The sequence below is a fragment of the Eutrigla gurnardus genome (genome assembly GCF_963514095.1).
Source record: "Eutrigla gurnardus genome assembly, chromosome: 10".
Taxonomy (NCBI): Eukaryota; Metazoa; Chordata; class Actinopteri; order Perciformes; family Triglidae; genus Eutrigla; species Eutrigla gurnardus.
In genome coordinates this window covers 8202850-8226166 of record NC_139924.1, presented here as the reverse complement: position 1 = coordinate 8226166, position 23317 = coordinate 8202850, and the positions used below count along the sequence as shown (strand labels likewise).

Here is a 23317-nt window from a genome sequence, read left to right as displayed (position 1 = left end):
CATATCAGTTCTAAATGCTAACCTTCTAGTAAGGACACAGTAGACAGGAAACACATTAGTAACATTATCGTGTACTGATGTTGAATTATGAAAGAAATGTCCTTGACGTGGGAGACATAAAAACACGATATCTTGTTGTTGAATGTTGTATGCCATCATGCCACACTCATTCTGAAATCGTATTTCTTATATGTCTTTACAGGACAAAAAAAAATGATGTTCATATTCATATTTTACAATTAATATGTTTACCCTCACTGGCGCTGGCAAATACAGAAGTGCTGTTATTTTCCTGTGAGGAAAGAGAACAGCAAGTTGTTTCTTATGTCATTTTGGCATCATTTCTTAGCGGTGAGGATACGATCATCATCATCAACAACGCCTGATGATGTTGATGTAATACTTCAGACCTGGGGCCCGTTTCACAAAGCAGGTTCAACAAACTCTGAACCTAACCCTGAACTCTGAGTTGATCAACTCTGAGATGGGCAACTCTGAGTTTTCGGTTTCAGAACAGTGGTTTTGAATTAGTTCAGTCAACTCTGAGTATGTAAACTCTGAGTTACGCGCGTGCCTGCCGACTCTACAAAGCCATCATCAATGGAGCTCCGATACTACGATTCACCATGGCAACTGGGAGGGTATTATTAGATATTACCGAGTGTTTATGTAGAAAATGAGCATATCCTGAGAAAGCGGAGCAACGTAACTGCAGCAAAGTAGCGATAGTTGGCGTGGCAGACATTTACTGCCCGATCTAATATGTATAACTGAATGAAACAGGCGATTGATCTAAAGGTAACAAGTGTTCATTTTCAGCTTTGCAGAGCGACACTGTGGGGTAACGGTTAGCAACGCTGCCTATGATGCAGGCGACAGGGGTTCAATTCCCGTAGTTCACAAAGTAGTGCAATGAATAAATTATAATTTTCATTGGGGGTAATCCCCCAGTCACAGAAAGAAAGTGGCTTCAGTTGAAAATTAAGCATAAGAATATTGCGCAAATATGTTGACTAAGGCATATGATTTTAATCATATTTCACATATTAAACAGTAAATATAAGCAGGTATTTCAACACAGAAATGTACTTAAACATTTCATAAATCTCCCGTTCGCAAAAAAGCTAGCTTGGCAAAGAATCTGGTTGCGGATTATGTCCGCGATATGAAATGTTGAAAATGTCGGAGAATATTGTTTAGATAATATCTAATGTGATTGAAAGGAAAGGTAATCAAAATCCTCTCCCGACGCAAAGCTGCTAGAATCACTTTTATTTCCGTATTGATTAGGTTGACGATGAAAGGACGGCACAATTTTTCGGAGTTGGTTCAGATTCCGGAAAAAGGCGGAGACATGTAGGGAGAAACTCAGGGTTTGTTGAAGCAAACCTGCTAGCGAGCAGGTTAGGTTCACGGAGTATGTTACCCGGGTAACTGACTCAGATTTATGCTGAACTGGCTTTGTGAAACCGAAAAACCAGAGTTTCCCTCATCTCAGGGTTAACTAACTCAAGGTTTTTACTAAACCTGCTTTGTGAAACGGACCCCTGGTGTTGTGCAGGGTTTGCCCTCGTTCCAAATTACTTCACGCTGCCCTCAAAACCCGGAGCTCGGTCAACAGCTGGGACGGAGGGGAACGGAGATAATTGACACCTGGGGATGAGAGGAATGCTTTTTTAGCTGGTTCCTCTAATGGCGATCACACATCCCCGGGGTCTCATTAAACTCCTGTTATCTGCATCAGTGGCTGATCTATTGATGATCGCTTCTTTCTCTGGTCTACTGCCTCTGGTCCAGTGAGACCAGGATTATTATCCCTGATCATTAATACAGTTATTATTCTAATGACTTTTAACATTTTAGAGCATTACAGAAAGGGGGAGCTAAACTTACAGGCAAGAAAAATGATATGTGATTTGTCATCATTTACAAATGAAGAAAACACCAAGCTTACTAAAATGACATTTGTGTACCTATTACTACTTATTTCTCAGGTAGTTAATTTACTTTGAGTATGCCTGCTGTGAAACAGATGCTTGAACTGATCGTTATTCAGAAAAAAACTTGTAAGCAAGCAAGTGTATTTTATAAATAGTGAGAATGATGCTTGCTACAGGAAATACATTTAAAAAACACATGCTTGTGCTTTCCCTTAGTTTTAGCCTTTGAGATGTCATAACCATGAGGACGGCTGTCCGGTTTTCCCCTGGGATGATGGAATTGACTTCTTCAAAATCTGTTTTGTAAGTATTGCATAATTTGGCATGTTACAGGTTTTACTCTGTGAAACCAAAATGTTCACCTCAGTTTAAAACCTTTCTTTATATCTGCAAGGTTCACAGGTCCATGTTGGGATGGTGACTCTCATACCTGAACTAACAAATAGGACTGAATTAACCCCTTTTTTTCACTCTACATTCACAGTGGTCAGACATTATCCCTCACCATTTTTAATTAATCTTCATTTTTCTGAACCTAAAGTGGATGCGTTCTAAATCTTCTACGGGCCAATTAAGAAAAATTAACACTTGCACGGACTAGTGGTATTTAATGACAAATGACCTTAACTAACACCTCACCTCTGCCCCACAGCTTTGCCTGTAATGAAGCCTCAATGGATCTCTATTGTCAAAATTCTCTGCTGAACAATGAGCTATGATGTAAAAAGTAAAACAAATTCCCTCAAGGGAGTTGAAGTAGTCTGACACGACAGCGGCTGGTAGTTTTAAGTACAAATATCCCTATGGGGCCTCATTTATCTCCATAAAGAGCTTTAAATTGTCACCACACACACAACAGGTCAGATACAAAGTGACAAACGCACACACAAACACACAAATGAGAGGGCACTAAGGCATCTCCATTCTGGTAGTAACACACACATACAAAACACACACACACACAGAGAGGCAGGCTACGAGCCAACAAAATCTGACCTGACACAGTAATAGTGGCTGGGCAGAAGAGCAGCTTCTTGGCCTTGTGTGACAGTCAGTGGCCCCACAGCAAAACAAAGCAGCATCCCTTTATTCTCTCATTTATTACAGACCTGGGTCTCTGGAGCTAACAGAGCCCAGGAATGAAAAGAGAAACAGCAGAGAGGTAGCCTAAATCTCAGGGAGAGAAAAATGTTCAGCTCATATCATCATCGTTACTTCCTATAAAACTAATGGAACACTTTGCATCACTTAATTGTCATAAATCATTATATTAGACAGAAGGGAAGAGAATATCTCTCAGTATGGATTAAATATAATGTATACTGTGTATTAGTAAATACATTTAAAGTCGCAGTCGGCAACTTTTGTTTGATCATATTCACTGAAACCGACACTTTGCTGCGATAAACATAACATAAATCATCCAGTTTTGGAAAAATATAGTGCCTCTACATGCACCTAGAGCTTGTTGTTTGTTTTGCAGAAATCCACCGCGCCCGTATCATCCTGTCCACTTAACGCAGTTCACAGTTCGTGCACACGCCACAGAGCCCACCTCCCTCCTCACACATGTTACAATATCACAGGCACACGCCTCAAGCTAGGCACATGCTAAATGACGTTAGCAGTTGCTATCTATGAGTAAGTTAGCCTGCCTACCTCTGTGTAGCGTGTACTCCATGCCGTTTATCGATGAGAGAAGACGCGTTCACAGAATCTGGTGCACGCTCACTGACGAGCACTCGATGGGAGGGAGCAGAGGAGTTCGGTGGTAGAGGGGGAGGGGCCTGAGTGTTGGAAACATTCGAAATTTGACTGAGTCAACTCGATCTGCCAGACTTGCCGACTGCAGCTTTAATCAACTATTATAATTCTACTCCACCACAATTCAGAGGGAAATAATGGACTTTTTATTCAGATTTTTGATGATGTGTTCCTTAACAGATTCATATTAATGATGAACAAAAATATAAGTAACAAATATATTATGATAAATTATTATAGGTTAAGATACGATGATCCCCCAGGTTGAAATTCACAATTATAGAAAGTAAATGAAAATGATTTACCAGCTGCAACTTTTAAGTCCTGTCCACAATGATGTATTGATAATTATAATCCAATAACACATATTATTCTAAAATTGTCTATTTTTCTTAATGACAATTACTTTAACTTTTGGTAGGCTACTTTAAGTGTATTTTAATGCAAATACTTTTTTACTTAAGTAAAATGTTCATTGTGTGAGTTTACTTGTAACTGAGTATTTCTATTCTGGTATTGCTTCTTTAACACAAGTAACAGATCAGAATACTTCTTCCACCACTCATGTCATTGTGTTGTGCGACTATTGTCTTGTCTGGAACAATGGCTCCATCTGGTGGCAGATATGTGTCAATACAATTAAAGTGAACCAGGTATACATGGGACATGACAAGCTGCTTTGAACACAGGAGAGTGTTTAGTTAATACGAAAGCTTGTTTGCTGCTAATGCTATTTGAAAGTACATTTATATTCATATTCAATACATTTCAAGTGAGAACATTGGATATTGTGAAAACATTTCTATGTGAAGACAGCTGCAAAACGTCAGATGACAGAACATTATCTGTTTACAGAAACGTCCCCAGGAACAGAGAATCCTGACAGACAAATACATACAAAGTGTGTGAAACATGATTCTTTAAGGTAAAGGCGTAGTATAATTAATTGGATTATTGATGTTAATATCAGGCAATATTTGACAGCTGGTGATGATGTCAATCTTCTCGGACACAGCCTTCAGGTCATCCAGGATTAATCTGATGCTGTGGGAGGCATTGATGATGGCACTCTGCGACGTATTCAGCTGAGCTGTTGCACTGTGCACCTTTGACAAAAAGGATAAAAGATGAATTAATAAAATTTGCCAATCAGCTGTTACAACATGCTTATCATAGGATGCAGCAGTTGTCTCTGATGTACGAAGACCTTTGTATTCCTTAATTATATATATGACAATAAGCGAATTGGACACATCTACGTACCTCTCGACTGGCACTGCCATAAACCTGCTTTAGTGTCTGTCCCACGTCAGAATACAGCCGGCTGTTCGATTCCTGCAGCTTCTGTTGCAAAAGGGTGTCGCCTGGAAACAAGAGTACAAACTGAAATAATTGGGAACTAAACCGCCATTGCATCGTTCAAGTATCCATTCGATCGATGACGATGACATACATCACACTGTATGATTTTAAGAAGGGAGGTTGTTTTATGACTTGCTATATTTTAAGGATGATGAGTACAGTACTCAAGGTCCATTGCCAGCTTTTTCAGAGCTTTCAACCACATCAAACACCCATCCGTTTTAATAATTTTAAATGAAGATCATGAGGAGCAAGGAAATGGGCCAATGAATTGAGAGTAATCTGTCCCACTAGAAGTATTGTCATTGGAATAATGTACTATTCTACTTATGATATGGCATTCCTCACCTTGTGGCCTATGTGTGGGACTTGGACTGTCTTCCACGATCGACTGTATATCAGGATGGTCTCTAACCACGATAAGAGGAGGCAGGTCTCTCCGGAGTAACTGAGCGCTCCCCTGGCTCAGCGAGGAGGCTCGGCCTGCCTGCTCCTCCTCACCTTCACTGTCTGTTTCAGACGCTTCCCCGGGAACCTGACAGCATGACACAGGTGGATTATATAGATTAAACACAGTTAATGATGATTATGAACACACGATTTATCTCCCTGTCACACTAAAACACACACACACACACACACACACTACACAACCTTGGCTCCGACTGTGGTTGTTTGGGGAACAGACATGGAGGTGATGTAGACCTCATCATCAGAGTCCGTCTCGGAGGCCTCACCCTGCACCACTATCTGGTACCCACTGGACATGACTACGGAGAGAGAGAGAGAGAGAGAGAGGGGGGGGGGGGGGGGGGGGGGCGTTACATTGAACAAAACGATACATTGTAACTGTAGCTAAAAAGTAATAGCGGTAAGTTATTCAGTAGGCCTACTATCACTTTGCCCAGAACAGTACTCATCAGGAAGCCATAATATAATGTTAGCTAAAAGCTAAATGTTGAACTCAAAACAGTCAAAAAAATGAGAGAGAGAGAGAGAGAGATAAGAAAACTGTCAAACCTTCTCCGTTGTTGCTAAATTCACAAATCACATGAGCAGTTAGGAAGTGTTTCTCAAAGACCCAATCCGAGCAGAGTTCTGATACCACGTGAGATGTGACGTGTCATACCGCTATTGGGCTGCCAGGGCCATATGATAAAGAGTGCGTTTGTAATCAATTCGGCGTACACCGAGATGTAAAGTAATATTCTAATATGGTTTCAGGCGGTCTCTGCCGTGCCAGGTTTATTGACGCATTTGAAAAATACGTTTTATCACTGAACGTGCTTGTGGTGTTGGAGCATGTTATCGGCCGTCACTAGGTCCCTTCTCACGTTGTTCTAAGGGCAAACTCCCGCTAACTCAGCCCCTGGAATTAACCCTGGTAGAGATATCGAGTGCAACCCAGGAAGCAGACTTGCGTTTACTTCGTTTAGCCTACAGAGCGACAGGTAAAGTTTTTATCAGATTTAACGGTTCGCTGTATTTAATTTATTTAGTTAACTGAAAGCTGTTTCACATGTATCGTTACATGTATTGATTTATACTAATTTCCTGTCATATGCCGAGACAGAACAATGTCAGCAAACAACACTAGCTAGCTATGTGGCGCTAACTATCAAGCTAACGTCAACGTCGCTACGGGGGTTTCACAATTAGCTAGCGTTACTCTTTACTAATTTCTTTCTTCTGGTGCACAGCTTAACTGTGTGGAGTGAAACTGTTAAGCTTAACCGTCTTACTGCCCTACATAATAACGTGTGTGATTGGCAGGAATGGCAGACGAGTCTCTGTTTGACTTTCTCCACATGGAGATCGTGTCACATATTTACAAGGAGCAGCAGTCTGGCAAAGGAGAGCTGGACAACAAGGTGTGTTCACTAAATGCACGAATCAATTAACTGACACATTAATAGAAGAAGCTCTTGACGAAAATATTAGCTACTAGTCGTCTTCTCGCTAATCATAGCATATTGGTAGATACTAAAACAACCTGATAATCACTCTGACAATGTATTCCCCTTGCCCAGGCTCCACAACAAAGCTCACTGTTACATTATATATACATGTAGTACAATTGTATGTACAATGTCGTAGCTTTTACAGGACACATCACACTAACACACACAAGCTAGTTCTCGTCCACTGAGCAAATTACAGCTTGCATTTCTTCTCTTCAGGACAGAGCTGTCTGCGTTTCTGTCCTTGAAAGCATGGGCTTCAGGGTGGGACAAGGACTCATTGAGAGGTAGAACACACACACACACACACACTCACACACACTGTATGCGACATGCATCCTCTTCACTTATGCATTGATGCTTGCTCTGTCTAGGTTGACCAGGGACTCTCCCAGTTTCAAGGATGAGCTGGATGTAATGAAGTTTGTGTGTAAAGACTTTTGGACGAAGGTGTTCAGGAGGCAGGTTGACAACCTCAGAACAAACCATCAGGTAAAATAAAAGCTCGATGTAGTCTTTCCACCGACAGGAATGTCATGTTTTGTGAAACTGTGACTTGGTTTTTGATAGATATCGCATATCTTAATGACAAAGAAGAGCTTATAGTATCTTAATCTTCACTAATTTCAAAGTGATCTAATCTCAAAGTCATAGATTACTTTAATTCTCTCCCAAAACACAACAGACTGCAACACTCTATTTACATTAAAACATTTCTTTAAAATGATGTGTTCTTTTGTATGGTGCTTGTCAGTTTTGTTTCTATTTTTACTGTATTTTAACTGTAAAGCAGCTTTGAGTACTATGAAAAGTGCTCTATAAATAAAATGTATTTTTATGCTATTTTGATTATTATTATTATTAATTCTTGCATTCATTTTCTGCCGTAGGGTACCTATGTATTGCAGGACAATAAGTTTTCTCTGCTGACTCAGCTCTCCAATGGAAAACAGTACCTGGATCAGGCTCCAAAGGTTAGTACACTCTCTTTCCTATTGCTGGGGATCTACTAGAAGTAGGCACTTTACGCTTTTGTTTTTTGATATCCAGCCAAAGATATTTTGTTTTCCCTCAGTACCTTGCTTTTTCGTGTGGCGTGGTGAGAGGAGCTCTGTCTAACCTTGGTCTGGACAGCGTGGTGACAGCCGAGGTCTCCGTTATGCCATCTTGTAAGTACCATCAGAATACCAATCCATGACTCCCTTTGCTGTGGGCAATAGCCCACAGTAGTAGCCAACGTGTCTTTACTCATGCAATGTGTTAGAGCTGTTCTGTGGTCAGGAAATTTTGGTGAGCTTCATGGGGTATCCTTGAGTAATGTACTTCATTTTTTTAAAAGTGGATACGTCTCTTAAGATCCACAAAAATGATTCACCTCTCATTAATTTCATCTTGCCAGGTAAGTTCCAAGTGGTGGTCCAGAAGTTGTAACCTGGTCCTCTCTGCTACCCTGGAGCTGATGGACGGGGCCCCGTGGGGTTCTGCTCAGGAGAGGATAATAGTTGCTGTCTAACCACAGGGAATCAAACGTCATCTTGATTTCTACATCTGGGTCACACAGGGCTCGCCGGGTTCTGCTGTCAACCAGGTACATGTGACAGGGCCTCTTAGTTGTCATACTCTGAAACAGAACAGGCTTTATTTTATTCCTTTTGCATTTTGATGATTTCTGATAGTTTGTTTCCCTTTTGAGTGAAACAATGTATGGTGTTCTCAACTTTAGTTTTTATAACAGAAGTGAGCTTTGACTTGTCAGCGATGTGACTACAATAATGTGAATGTATAGTAAATCACAAGGTCATTTAATGTTCTATGTAATGCAGTGAAATGTTTGCGTGTCCAAATTGAGAGGATTTACCCAGAAATAATTTAAAATCCACAATAATTTATGATAAAACTTCATCTCATTTTGCAGCCATCCACATGATATCAAGTAAGACTTTGGAAATTGTTATACCTGGCACGTCAGATTAATTATACAACAGTTGACACACAGAATCTGTAGCTAGTTCCTGGTGCTTTTCTCTGCCTCATAGCAGATTGCCTTTAGGAGCTGGGTGTTTCATGTGTGCCGGTGAACTTTTACATTTCAAAAAGCAAAATGTAAATTGAGACTGAGTCATTGATACAGGACTTTCAGTTTTAATGTTCTATTATTAGATGTGATAGCAGTTTCTGAGCATCACTCTGCTCCTCTAACTTGAACTCTGTGTTGATCACTCAAACTTGGTGTACAGATCTTTTTTTTTTTGTACCAAAATGCAAATTTTGTTGTCAAGCATTTGTACATATTGTACAGCATGAATGTGTGTTGTGTGTGGTTTTGACATTTTCTGAGCATGCGGTACGATGCAAATGTGATTGAATTGTGTTTGAAATTGTTTCACATGGATTTCTGGATTACATTTTGTTGATGACACTTTGCTTTGTATAAAAGTCTCTGCAAATGCAAATCCTAAAACGGCTTGTGTGTGTGTGCTGTTTTTTCTAATTTAAATTTCTCAAATTAGTAGTTTCTCTTCATCAAATAGTAAAGTTGTGACGCCAACACCAGAAAAACAAAGCATGTTGAAATGCTGTTGCCTCTTTGTGCCACTAGGGGGACACACAAAGCTGTGAGAATTTTCATGTTTGTTGCTTTTCCCATTTGGCAAGTTCTGTCGATTGTATGTTGATTTCTCAAGTCTGCAGTTCATCTTTCTGATATTCTCCCAGTGTTTGTCTGGGACAAAGAACTTGCACAGTGCCATGATAAACAAAGCTTGTGTATTTATCCGTTTGTGCAACAAAATCTCTAGCAACTTGCACACAACTTAAGCTAATTCAAATAGGTTGTCATAGTCATCACAGTTTCTTCTTAATCAAAATAATTTATTACAATTGATTGGTCATAAAACAAGATGTCTATAAACCCTTTGCATACATTTCACTGTGTGCACTAGTAACAACTGTTCACCCACCATCCCTGCTTAAGTTATTAATATGTCTTTCATGTTGTTGATCCATATCATGAGCTTGGCATTAAGTTGTTCTACAGAGAGAGAGAGAGAGAGAGAGATCGATCTGTATAGGTTTTGAAGAATTTGGGTTCTAAATTAGTGTTTACAATAACTACCCGGGTTCTGCCAAATCATCAGATTCAATACAACGTTTTACACTTTAGATATTAATCCTCTGGAATTGTTGTTATATTTTTATATGGCACCACATGAACATTATAGCTCTAGTTGATGGGTCATAGCGCTGCTTGTCTCTGCTATAATCGATCAGTATCCCTCAATGCGTTCCAGTGTTCCACTGCCATCTGTGTATTCGTTTTAAACAACAAATGCTCTTTACTTGTAATTGAATCCATTTAATGAGCTCCCAATGTGACTCAGGCTCGGCTGAACGGCTGTGTGGATGCTAGGTGCTCTGACTGTTGTGACAACAGTCATTGTTGTTTAGATTGGACACGACACAGAAGTTGTATATTTCCCCGTACAAGTAGAAACCTTAGCCTCAGTATTTCAGTGCATTTTTAAAAGCTTTTATCATGAATGACAACATCAGAGCTGTATTTGTATTAAACACGGTTAGGGCAGCCAACTACTGTGGACTCAGCCATGCATATATGGTCAATGAAATTTGGGCAGATCTCCACGTCTTTTCGAGGTTAAACACTTCAGATCGTATACAGGCATCGCCAAAGTTTGACTGAAATAATAGTATAGTCATTTTTAATCTCCTGCAACAGACAAATGTCCCGCATCTGTTACCACAACATTGAAACAATAGCCACTCAATGTTTGGTCACAAACCCAGCATTGAAGCGTAGATGGTTGCCATAAACTAGTGGGGGGGGGGGGGACTTAACTGCACTCCACCAATTTCCAATCGGCCTGTGAAAACAGTTGTAAAATGGCTTCTGTGTCTCTCGAGGGAGCATTTTATAGTCTGAGAAAAGAACTCTGGTGATGTCATCAGGGTTGTGTGGACGTTGTTGATTTATTTCATACAAACGGATTGTATGGTGTTGGGAAGGATCTAATGCAGGAGTTACTGTCGGTTGCATCATGGGAAGTGTTGGATCCAGTGTTTTTCAGAGCTTGACCCATGCTTGGGATTAAAAGTCGTTTTGTAGCGATCCTTTAAAAAAAAAAAAAAAAAAAACTCTCTTCCAAGTCCCTCAACTTCACGGAAGTGCCACACTACATCCCCTTTGACATGCTCTTTGCCCCCTTTGTCTACAATGTTGGGATGTGCTACTCCAAACTGGGTTCTGTCCTAATTTAAGTGTGGAGGCTCTCGAGGTAAGAGTTCTTGAATGAGCTTAAGAGTGCGAGAAAAGTTGAATAAGGCCTCCGGTTATGAGTAGACCGCCACTCTGCCCCCGCTGATCTGCATCACGCAGCGAGATGTGTGGTTTTGGGGATTTCTATTCAACTGTCAGGATGTTGTGAAAGACCAAAAACAGTCAGGAAAACTGAGTTCGCCGTCCGCATATGTGCAGCACCTGACTATAGCCCACTCTTTTAACCATTTGTTGCAATCCATTAAACACTTTGTCCGAATCCTCTCGGGAGGGGAGGGGGGGGGGGGGATTAGAGAGAAAAGACTGGGAGGGGGCAGCGTTGTAGGAGGAGCGGGTGAGATTGAGAGAGTGGACAAGAGGAAACTTAGATGGGGAGAATGAAGAGCCTCTACAGGAGGCTGGAGGGAATTGAAAGGTAGAGAAGAGAAGTTTATTAGAGGGGGAGGGGGGTCAGTGGAGAGCAAGCGGTGTAGGAGAAGGGAATGCTGGGAAGGTGTGAAAGTAACGTCAGGAAAACACTGTAATGTGAGGAAATCTGGAGACGGCATCTGTGAAATTGAGGGATGATGGTGAGGGCTCAGCGGCGGGCGTTTTTTTGTGTTGCTCCCCTTCCTCCTGCTCTGCCACGCATCACAATATCACCAATACACTCACAAAGGAGGGACGGTGAATGGAGGGAGGAGAGTAGAGGAGGACGAGGAGGGGGGGGGGGAGGATGTCCAGGGGCTAGAAGAAAGAAATGGGGAGTTAGGGGTGTGTGCAAGTAAAACCAGCATTCATTCTCTCAAATTGATGACTTGCCAAAATTCAGTAACACTGTCCACATATAGACTGACTGAAGTCTTTTGTTGTGTGAGAAGGTGACCAGGATGAGTGATCTGCAGGATCACTTCAGCTAAAATGCAATTTAAAATCATCGTTGAAGCCAAATTGATCAATACGTGCAGCTGCACAACATCAACATGTCCGAGTAGAGCGGTTATAACAATAATTGTGTATTAATATTGGGCCATTTGATGCTACCTACCTATGACACTATCAATACAGCATGCTGTAGCAAGCTACTAACGTGTTTATTCTTAGTGTTGCAGTTGGCTGGGTTAACGAGCAGTAGTGAAGGCATCTTTAAACCAATTCCTCTAGCATCAGCTGATTAGTAAAGCACTACTTATTGCTGTTGTGTTATGCAACGTTTCATTACAAATGTAGGACATGTGACCAACAGGCTACTCCCCAGTGATTAATTGCATCCGCTCGTATGGTTTATTCCAACACCCTGCTTTATTGATCTCCCGGGGTGCCACCCACCTTCCCACTCTCAAAATGTTCCACCGCTTCTTTATCTCACAACATCTTTTTCAAAGCCTTTTATTTCTGCCTCCGCTATCAAGCTACCTTTCCCCCCCTCCTCCCTTCTACTCATTCAACTTTCTCCGCTCATGCATAGCAGCCCAAGAGTGAGATTCTCTGTCTCACACACACAAACACAAACTTTGTCTCTCGGGGCCATATGTTGACCCGTGGTGGACCTGAATGCAGCCATCTGCCTGCCTTTGCTATGTCCCACAGGGCATGAGTGTGGGAGAATGTCTATCAGACACAATGCAACACACACACACACACACACACACACACACACACACACACAGGAAACCATACAATCACACATATACCTTTAACCCCTTCACGGCCACTAATCACTCCCAGACAGCAAGCCCATCTCATGTTAACAGTGACAAGATAATAACTCTTGTGTGTGCATGAAAGAGATTCCTGGAGGGCCAACCATGTGGATCCATAGCCATGTTTTGTTTTATTGTGGGACATTGTGAATGATAGAAAAAGTTCACACCATCATTAAGTGTTAACATTATTCACTGACTTAAGGTACTTTAGACCAAAATGTGGTTTTATACATAAGGCTGTTATCTGGTTTTATCATATGTAGTCAATCAATTAAGTTGTGCGTTATTTATTTATTTTTTTACCTGCCCCGACAAACTTGTTTGTCACCATAGCAACAGAAGATTAGACTAGTGCTGAAAGGATGTGGTGAGGGGATGTAATTGAAGGAAAGGAGAGGAACAAAGTTAGGCAGGAAGGATTGATTCAGCAGAGGCAGTGAGGGAGAAGGGACATGGGTGGGAGCCCAGGATTGGTCAGATTAAACCCGAAACAAGAGCCTTCTTATCTCCACATGAGATCTCAATGGCATGACTACATGCACATGCACACCAGTGTCTTGCTAGCAGACAAACTCGGAGAATGATGCTGTTGAAATATGCGGTTTAGTGCATTAAGTGCAAATTTTGGATTAAAGTTTGCAATTCAAAATCTGGCTAGCACGGATAGTCAAAGTAAAACTTTTATTTGAAGCTATTTTGTGAAACAAAAAGGTCCACTAAGTTCCAGGTAAATGCAGCATCTGTTCAAAACTAAAAGCCCTCAATAAAAATAGTTCTCATCATCCAGTTACAGTCCAGGAAAGCATCACTGACTGTTCAATCTAAGATATGCAGAGTGAAGCGAAACAAACGCAGTAAACCTCAACATTACCAGGCCACAGGGGGAACGTGATCTACAATGAAAACCATAAATGACAGTTCACTGGTTTCCGGCGTGCTTCCTTCCTTGTATGAACATTGTTGCAAAGATATTACAGCCAGCGTGCTACATTTTACTCGGCACAAAGTTGCAGGAAACGTGAGTCTTGTAACTTCTGCACTGATGCATCAGCACCTCAAAACAAGGTTTCTGAGCGGATGTGCCCCGCATAGATTTTACCTGCAGATGATTTCAAAGTGTAACCTAGAGAAGCTGATAAAAAATGAACAAACAATCCGTTAAAAAAACAACTTTATTTCCAGTACAAAAAAGAAAAAAAAAAACAAGAGAAACCAAATATATTAAACTTGATACAAGCATCACCAACACAAAGTCCTCTATAAATACGTTAAAATAAATTAAAGAAATTAATTTACTAAAGATTCTCACCTTTAACACTAAACAGGCCTCAAACATGTTGGTGAAAAGGCAGTTTTAAATAGACCAGTAACAGCACAGTGTCTGTTCTTCTTACCAGCTACGTCATTAACACACAAAACAGCCAAGTAACATTTCTATAAACATGAAGCATACATACCCTAACCCTACAGAATGCTGCATCTAGTTCAGTAAGGCAACAGACCTGGGTGTTCATATACATGTGACCAGGAACGCTACACATACATAACAGTACATAACGGGAAGAATTAATACTGACAGAGAGACATGAAATATGGTGGGCTGAGTCAAAAACATTAATATTTATCAAAAATGTGACACCAGTGCTGCCTGTGGACAAGGGAGGGGGGGAAACCCACTCCCTGGGAATGTTGTGATATTCTAAAATACATATTAGCACCACAAAGTTTTTTTTTTTTTAGGAAAGACGCCAGATGTAAAACAGGACTTCAATGAAACGTTCACAGGACTTGATTCAAATGTCCTTCCATGCCAAGTGCCTTGCCACTCAAGCCATCATCAGTTTACACATAATATGCAGAATCATGTGATGGCATCAAATATCTATTTCTTTGTGTCCATCTTTGATTCTAAATATTCATGGTCCATTTTGCATTTGAAAGCCCCCACAATTCCCATGTCCTGTTTTTCCAGTTGGCACGTCGTACAGTTAACGATAGGCCATATGACCGAGCCCACTTGGCTTTTTTTTTGTTGAGCTCAAACGGAATCCCCCATCCCCCCTCCTGTAAGGCAGGTCAAATTTGGTCATTTGGCATTTTACTGGTGGTAGTTTGTCAATAACGCACAAGACACAAAAGAACAATTGTGGTCATCTCAGCAACAGACAGAGACCTGAACTCAATCTAGCGTACTCGACTAAATAAAAAGACTCGAACCCCGTCCACACATCTCTCCTAACAAACCAACAAATATTGTTTCAACACATGACCTGGTAAAGAATGCAACAGGCACTTCAGTTGGTTAAAAACTAACATTCAGATTCAGCCAGTGATCTAAACATAACATCAGACTGTAGTTATGAAGGGAAAAAAAACACTCAACTGCTTATAAACACAATACTGTTCACAGTTAACATTGTGTGTTTGTACTACCAGAATCAAAACTTCGGAGCTACAAAGACGTCTTTGGCTTTGTCACATTCACTCAGCCATGTTGGTAGAATGGACTACAAATGGTGTGGTTGGACCCAACAACAGGCGGCACTGAGGTCGATCACACTGTGATTACAAGATCTTTGTCGCAATTTGCCATCTCAACAGACTATTTTGGTAAAGCATCAATCGCTTCCAGCACTATTTCACTTCTGTCTCGATTATGTACTCTGTTTTGGTGGCAACACAAATTTCAGTTTCCACATCGCTGTGGCTTCCTTAACGCGTACGTCAGTGACATTTTAACCACATAACTCGAATAGGCGAATCTCTCCGTACGTTCTGAGTCAGTCCCAAAGTCTTTGTTTTTCTTTGATGCTAGCAGGAAAGCAAGGTCTGAGGTGTCGGTCCAGTGGCTGTGAGCGAGGTATGTGTGCAATTATAGGGTTCTAGTGTGTGAGCATTGTGTGGGGATATTTTTGTACTGCATACATCGCATCTCAGAGTATCCCAGTTCTGCGTGTTTGTGTCTGAATGTGTATATATATAAATATATATATGTATGTGTGTTCACAGCACACTGCAACCTAAAGGCAGAACCCAGTAGCATCCTCAGGAACTGAGAGCTGACTGAACACCGCCAGACGTTTGCCGTTGACTTCATTAATGCCACTGCCGGACTCAGAGCCACTGAGCGAACTAGCAGAGCTGCTTCCATCCTGGTCTGACAAAGAGGTGTAAGATAGGGACCGTGCACCCAGTGGCCCTGAAAAGGCCCCACCAGCACTGGGACTCTGCCTCAGGGAAGGGGAGGCAGTCGGAGACATCCCACAAGGAGAACAGCCAGAGTCCGGGGAAGGCAGGAATGGAGACCGGGGATCTGCTGAAGTAGCCTGGCCCATGGGGGGCTGGTACTGGTGGGCAGGGGAGGCCTCAAATGCAGAGTCCATCTCCAGGAAGGCATGAGAAAGGAGGTCAGTAATGTCAGCACAGGAAGGAGGAGAAGCCGATGGAGCACGCATGAAAGAAGCAGTGGCAGGAGGAGGGTGAGCAGTAAGGGCGGGTAGAGGGACTTGCTGGGGGGCAGAGGGAAACCCGGCAAAGCTGAAGCTCTGTCTGACAAGAGGAGGTCTGTGTGATCGGAAGGAGGAAGGTGGCTGCTGGGGAATGCTTGAGGAAGAGGACGATGAAGAGGAGGAGGAACGAGAGAGGGCTTGTTGCTTTTCTTCCTCGCCGTTGTGGACAAAGTGGCAGCGCATCCCGTAGGGGCAGAATCCAATGGTGTGAAACGTACGGCATGGCTCCGTCTTGTATTTCGGATGTCTGTTAAGATCCCGCAGCTCGTCCAGCCCGTGAGCAAACTGGCACTTCCCTCCATATTTGCACAAGCCGCTCTCAGTAAAAGATCGACACAGTTCAGTCTTATAGCGTGTTGAGGAAGAGGAAGACGTGGAAGAGGAGCAGCTCTCATTCAGTGCAGTAGGACTGATGTCACCTTGGGAGTGCGTTATGTCAGTCCCGGGCCAGCCTAGACTTGCTGCTGTGGCGCTGCTGGTTTCTACCATGCTGATGGAGCGCTGGGCAAGGAAGCCTGACTTTCCCCACTGGGTGGAATTTGTGAGCTGGTTGGGCAGGTGGCTTTCTGACTGCTGCCCCCATTGGCTGGAGGTCAGAAATGGACTGTCTGAAGCATCAGTGGGGAGGCCGGAGAGAGAGGAGAGGGAAAACGATATGTTGCTACGTGGCTGACCAATGCACCCCGGTGATCTCATTGCCAGATTGAGGGACGGTACCGGTCTGCTCTGCTCCCTCAAGTCAAGATTCAGTAACTGCTGTAAAAAAAAAAAAAAGGACAAACAAGACATTAGACGATATATTTTACAATAACTATCAAGTTTCAGTTATGCCATTGATCAATCTTTTTCCCAAACTTGACACTATAGAAGTTACATTTGGCAAATGCAAATTACTGTCTTTCCACCTAGATTAACTTTATTATCCAATCCATTCAGTTAATTGATTTTCCATCTTTCAACTAGATGTTAATAAATGATGTACTCTATGAAGAACTGTATACATAGATGATGGGTAGCCTACTAAATGCTAGCATGTATGAAAACAAACTTGTATGGTACTACTAAGTCAAAAATATGTCTAACTCGACCTGCTCTCTTCTGATTGTATTTTCATTCCATATTAAATTCGTCTTAAGCAAGTTCCCTCTTTAGGCCTAACAGGCAAATTACCTCCATTTAAAAACAGGACAGAAAATCACAAAAAAGTACAAATGAAAGTGCAGATATTATACTGTTATACACTATTTAATTCACTATACACATTGAATTAAACGCCTCTCCGTGCCACCGACGCAGGTTGACAACTTTATCTGGCGACTTTTTGTTGTTACCAGCACTACATTAGCGCATCGTTGTTTACGGTTTGTCGGCGTTGTTTACCGTTAACGAGCCACCGAGAGTACGGGGCTTTTAACCCGTCTGTGAGCAGCGGCGGCGAAAACTAGCTTAACCGCGTCACGTTAGCTAACTGAGACCAAATCCCTACATTAGCAAACTGCTAGTTAGAAACTGTTTCAACGGGCCCACGTCACGAAGAATCGCAACGGCAACTTCCAACGGCGCTCTAACTTTGTGACGAGTTGGCTTCAGGTCCGGGGTAAGTTTACTTTCAGATTCACTTATAAACCAGTCAAAGGCTCGATCAAGCCTAGCGTGGTTAACATTAAACCGAGTCTTGCTAAACAACACTTGAAAAGATGAAGAGAGCAAACAGCATAAAGTTAGCACTGTATGCTAGCTAGCCCCCTGCCTCCCGTGACCTAAAGCTAGCCAACTTGTTGCTCCGCTCAACTTTCTGCGCACTTTCCCTTTACCTTGCACATCATCTCTTCCAAGTCGGTGAACTGGTTGAGGGGGAAAGATGGCATGTTTGCTGGGTCACCAAAAAGTTTCGTCCGATCCCGTCTGCCCCCGCAGTGATAGACGTGTGCGACTCGCTGGCATGAGTTGGTCAGAAGTTTCTAGTTGTGTACGCGGTGCGAAACAAGCCCGAGTCCCCAGACCACGTGTGGATTTAAAACCTAACACTGCTGCTAGCCACTCCCACGGCTCTGTGTGTGTGTGTGCGTGTGTGTGGTAGAAAGTTGTTTTCACCAGCAGTCCCAGCTCGATAATAAAAAATAAAAAAAAGTTTTTATTCAACTGATTTTGTAACGATTTAATACTTAAACAAAAAGAAGAGCCTGTTTTCAGGAACTTATGCCATTGATGAATCTTTTTTTAACACTATAGAAGTTACATTTGGCAAATGCAAATTACTGTCTTTCCACCTAGTTTTACTTTATTATCCGACCCATTCAGTTCATCTGCTAATGTCTTGTTGTCTGTCCTTTTTTACAGCAGTTACTGAATCTTGACTTGAGGGAGCAGAGCAGACCGGTACCATCCCTCATATATAATTATGGTTTAATTCTATTTAGAAGGGAGCGAGTTAGCTTCAGGTAAAGTAGCTAACTCTTTCAAGTGACACACCATGCCATTTTTAAATGTAGGCTGAAGGTATGAAACTGACAGTTTGTTTGAAAAATAAATAAATAAATAAAATACACTATTTATCTTTGCTATTTAAATGAATTGGCCTGCACTTTTAGCCATAGGCCCGATGGCAAATGGTCAAACCACAATGCAGTGGAAAGAGAAGGAAACCACAAGGACAAAAAACAGGAGCACATGGGTAGAAAAGACGGTATGGAGACAGTCGAGCCATATGAGACAGACGAGGGGGAGTGAAGTCTTTGATTTCAAAGTAAAAGGTAGATGTGTGAAAATTCCATTGCAGAGCAGAGCCATGAGAATATCTGACAATCCTACTCACACACACACACACACACACACACACACACACACACACACACACACACACACACACACACACACACACACACACACACACACACTCACTCTCTCTCACATACACAGGTTTGTTTCTCTATCTTTGCAAGGACCAAAACAATGTCAAAGTAAAATTGTATTTCCCTAAATTCAAATCTGAGACATAATCACAACCCAATATACACCCTGAACTCTAGCCTAGAAAATGATGTGTAATTATGATGTGTCCACTGATAATAAAGGCTTTGTTCTCCTTCTGGTAAGGCACTGGTCCTCACAAAGACAGAATTTCAAGAACACACACACACCCACACAGGTCTGCCAGGAGTGAAGTTGTCACACCTCTGAAACTGAAAGGAGGATTTCGACAGCATGCCCAGTAGCCTGACGAGTGCTGCAACGACAGGAGTTAGTTCTGTACATTTCAGTGCTTCCACACTGGAGATAGGAGTTTGATTCCCATTGGGGTGCTGTTTTCAACTGAGACTGGAATCACATATGGTTAGAATAAAAGCACCATCTTAAATTAAAGATGACAGTGTTCCCTTTTTTTAAAAACAAAAAAGGGGGAGAAATATTCTCCTAAGTTAGTCGGCTGGAAAAGCGTACAGTCCTCGCAAGAGCACAAAAGAAAGAAATGTCCGAAATTGGTCAAAATTGTGTACAACGTACCCCTCTCCGAGAAAAAAAAGTCTGAGAGATCTTGAAACCACCACATAGCTCTGAGCCTCTTGGAAAGATGAGTTCAGCTGAGAACAAAGCCTGCTGAAAAGCTTTGTTTTGGTCCAGCCAAGTGGTCGTCATTATGTGTGTGTGTGTGTGTGTGTGTACACATGCTTGTGTGTGTTTGACAGAGGGTCTCCCCCCCCCCCCCCCACCCTTGTCTCCCATGTCCTGTGATGATGTAATGGTAGGCCAAAAGGTCCCCTACAGCCCGGAGGGTGACTCAGCCAGCCAGGTTTTTGACCTGTGATTTGTAAATGAAGCTGAGTTAGTGTCCTTCCTGGTGTCCAGCGCACTTATTCCATGTGACCATAACGTCCCAGGTGCCATTCTTTCAGTGGATCCTTATTGCACGGCATACCTCTTTTCTGTCCGGTCGATCTCTGCCGTAACTGCCGTATTAAATGTACTCAAATGTGATTCTGCTTTGGCACTGGTAAAGCAGCAGTTGTGGTTTATTTTGTGTGGATTGTGCACACTAAAAAGTTAGAGGGATGTCAAGAAACGAGGGCAGAGAGTGGAGGCATGACATGCAGCAAAGGTCGGCTGGAAATCGAACTGTGAGCGCCCGGCCACCGTGATTCCCAGGATCCCAGCATGCATTATGGGCTGCGTTCCCTCCCGCGTTTAAAGCTGCCCGCTTTCACCCGAGGTGCGTTTCATGCTAAGCGTGCACGGCCTGATTATATTGCGACTGACCTTTGGGTGCTAACCCAGACATGAGACACTGCCCTAATTAGTTCATTGTCTTAAGAGGTTGGCTGTGCGTGTTTGTTTTTGAACCCAGAGATGTAGACCACCACTGTGAACAACAAGCCATTAGCACCACGTCAACAACATGAGTGCCTCAAGGTAAGCCGGCCCTTCTGTTAATTTGGTTAAGTAAACAAGTGTTATCTATAAACAAGCTATTTGGTCGGCGGATAGAGTTTACTTCTATAAACAAATCCCTTTTGGCTGAGTTGGGGATTACTGGGAGTAGAGAGAGAGAGAGAGATGGGGGGAGGAGAAGGGAGGAGAGCAGAGGAGAGAGGTTTTAAAGAGAGTTCTTGCTTCTTGTTGAGTCCAGCTGGGCTAGAGGGCCTTTGGAGCACAATGAGCTCAATGAGCTGCAGAACCAACTAACAAACTAATGGCCCGCCCTCTGCGACACTACCCCCATACACACACACACACACACACACGGTGGAAATAACAGAGGGCGGTGAATGCGTGGATAGGAGGACTTGTTCGGAGGAAAGAGTGGGGGGTGTGGAGAGGGATGAAGGGGTTGGATTGGGGGCTTTAATAGAAACAAGGGGGATGAGAGAAAGGCAGAGGACAGAGGTGGCTTCGTTAGGACGGGACTCTGCAACCAGCTTTATCCACAGATTTTGGAACGGATCAGCCAGATGCATAAAGATGTGTCACGTTGCCTTGCTTTGTCACATCCGCCTGCAGTGAAACAATTAGCCAAGTCACGAGGAAAGCATTTTGCCGATTCAACATCTGCTTGATATTAGACGAGATTTACAGAGGTGACACTGCACTGTGGTGTTGACTTGTTAGGCGACCGATAACAGGGTGCTACTGTTGTACACCTAAGGGTTTGTTGTTAAAGCAATGGGATGAAACAACACATGTTTTCTTAGAAATATTTGACAGAACTCCAATAAGAGGGATGTCTGAAAAGAGGTAGTTTGATGTAAGAAGGCTAGAGGTGTGAGTAGGCCGGGTATGTGAGCTAATTCTTAATCACAACTGTGTATGTTGGTGTGAATCTGTAGAAAACTTACAGAGTGAAACCACTGTATCAACACCATTTGTTATGTGTGTGTGTGTGTGTGTGTGTTACAGAGAACGACACACTCAGCCTATTGACAGCCTCATGATTAAGTGAAGTAATTCCTCTACATCCCCACACAGGCTTCTTCAGAAAAGAGGCTACTATTGCCATTGAAATATTAAGGAGCGGGGAGGAGGGGTGTGTGGACCTGATGAACATCTGCTCCTCTTTTCCTCCCCTTTCTTCACCCCTCCTTCTCCTCACCGCCTTCCTTCTTTCACAATGTACTCCCTGCCCCTCCGCTGTGTGTGTGTGTGTGTGTGTGTGTGCTTATTCACAGCCTTTGGGAGTCACAGAGAAAGTTTGGGATTTAGGAAGAGAATTTCCCCGACAGTGAAATTTCAGCAAAAACTACAGCTTGCACCCTCTGTGGAAGTACTAGCCTATGTGTTGGAAATGTCACCTTTTGTTCCCATCATCCATGTTGTGATACCGTGCTCCCAAAAAAACTGTTTGTCGTTGATAGGAACAAACAGCACCTGCCTAAGATCTTCATGAACTGATATTTTCTTGAGAATAAACACCACGGAAAAGACAAATGTAGACTATGAAATAAAACAAATGAAGCAAAGCACTTTTATTCAAACCGTTAACGAGAAATCATTGCAGCTTCCTCGTGAATAGACGTGAGTAACTGCATCGGAATGTTGAGTTATGCATAAATACATAACAACTACGACTCAGTCTTGTTTCTGTTTAATGCACAGACACACGCGCAAACACATCCAGAAACGCCGCACAGCGGGGTTCTACTCACAGGCCAGAGGTCATCATCTAACCTTTGACCTCTGACATCACCTCCTCCCTCTGCTCCCTCTCCTGCCTGCTGGAATTCACTCCTGTGGATTCAATTAGAAAGCTGGAGAGAAGGAGAGGGAGAGGGACGTAGAGGGTTTAAAAACAAGTTAACAGTGACAAATGTCTGAAGAAGGTGTAGCAATGGAAACGGAGACAATGAGTCAGGGGGGAGGCGTGAGAGAGTGATGGAGGAGAGTTCAGATCTCTTCTTTTGACTTATTTGTTTTGGGGGAGAGTGGCATAGAATCTGGGGTCCTACATCATCTATCTATCTATCTATCTATCTATCTATCTATCTATCTATCTATCTATCTATCTATCTATCTATCTATCTATCTATCTATCTATCTATCTATCTATCCATCTATCCATCTATCCATCCATCCATCCATGATGTTGGGACTTTGAAATTGTGTTGACTCTTGACATTTTGAGCGTCTTCTAGTCCTGCTCAATATTAAGTGTCCTGAGATGACTTCTGTTGTTTGACACTATAAAATTGAATTGAATTGAATTTATCATGTAAGGTGACCTTGGGTGCTTGAAAGGCGCCAACAAATAAAATGTATTATTATTATTATTATTATTATTATTATTATTATTATTATTATTATTATTATTATT

At 42.3% G+C, this 23317-nt stretch overlaps 3 protein-coding genes and 1 long non-coding RNA gene across 4 annotated transcripts in view; 2 read left to right on the top strand and 2 right to left on the bottom strand.

Moving 5' to 3' along the window:
• LOC311020381 overlaps positions 1 to 23317 on the top strand; it is a 134612-nt gene that overhangs the window by 48874 nt on the left and 62421 nt on the right. The window lies entirely within an intron of this gene.
• Positions 3978 to 6128, bottom strand: bloc1s3 (biogenesis of lysosomal organelles complex-1, subunit 3). Its single transcript, XM_084018884.1, has 5 exons — positions 6087 to 6128; positions 5721 to 5836; positions 5415 to 5601; positions 4968 to 5068; positions 3978 to 4810 (listed from the first exon to the last, which is right to left on the bottom strand). Exons 2-5 carry the CDS (start codon positions 5832 to 5834, stop codon positions 4625 to 4627), a joined length of 588 nt encoding a protein of 195 aa, XP_083875010.1. The 5' UTR covers positions 5835 to 5836; positions 6087 to 6128; the 3' UTR covers positions 3978 to 4624.
• Positions 6377 to 9488, top strand: trappc6bl (trafficking protein particle complex subunit 6B, like). The gene is made up of 7 exons (XM_084019330.1): positions 6377 to 6517; positions 6840 to 6937; positions 7247 to 7314; positions 7402 to 7519; positions 7918 to 8001; positions 8103 to 8196; positions 8427 to 9488. The coding sequence occupies exons 2-7, from the start codon at positions 6842 to 6844 to the stop codon at positions 8456 to 8458; spliced, it is 492 nt and encodes a 163-aa protein (XP_083875456.1). The 5' UTR covers positions 6377 to 6517; positions 6840 to 6841; the 3' UTR covers positions 8459 to 9488.
• Positions 14167 to 18501, bottom strand: LOC311019853 (mRNA decay activator protein ZFP36L1). Its single transcript, XM_084019465.1, has 2 exons — positions 18330 to 18501; positions 14167 to 17271 (listed from the first exon to the last, which is right to left on the bottom strand). Exons 1-2 carry the CDS (start codon positions 18381 to 18383, stop codon positions 16027 to 16029), a joined length of 1299 nt encoding a protein of 432 aa, XP_083875591.1. The 5' UTR covers positions 18384 to 18501; the 3' UTR covers positions 14167 to 16026.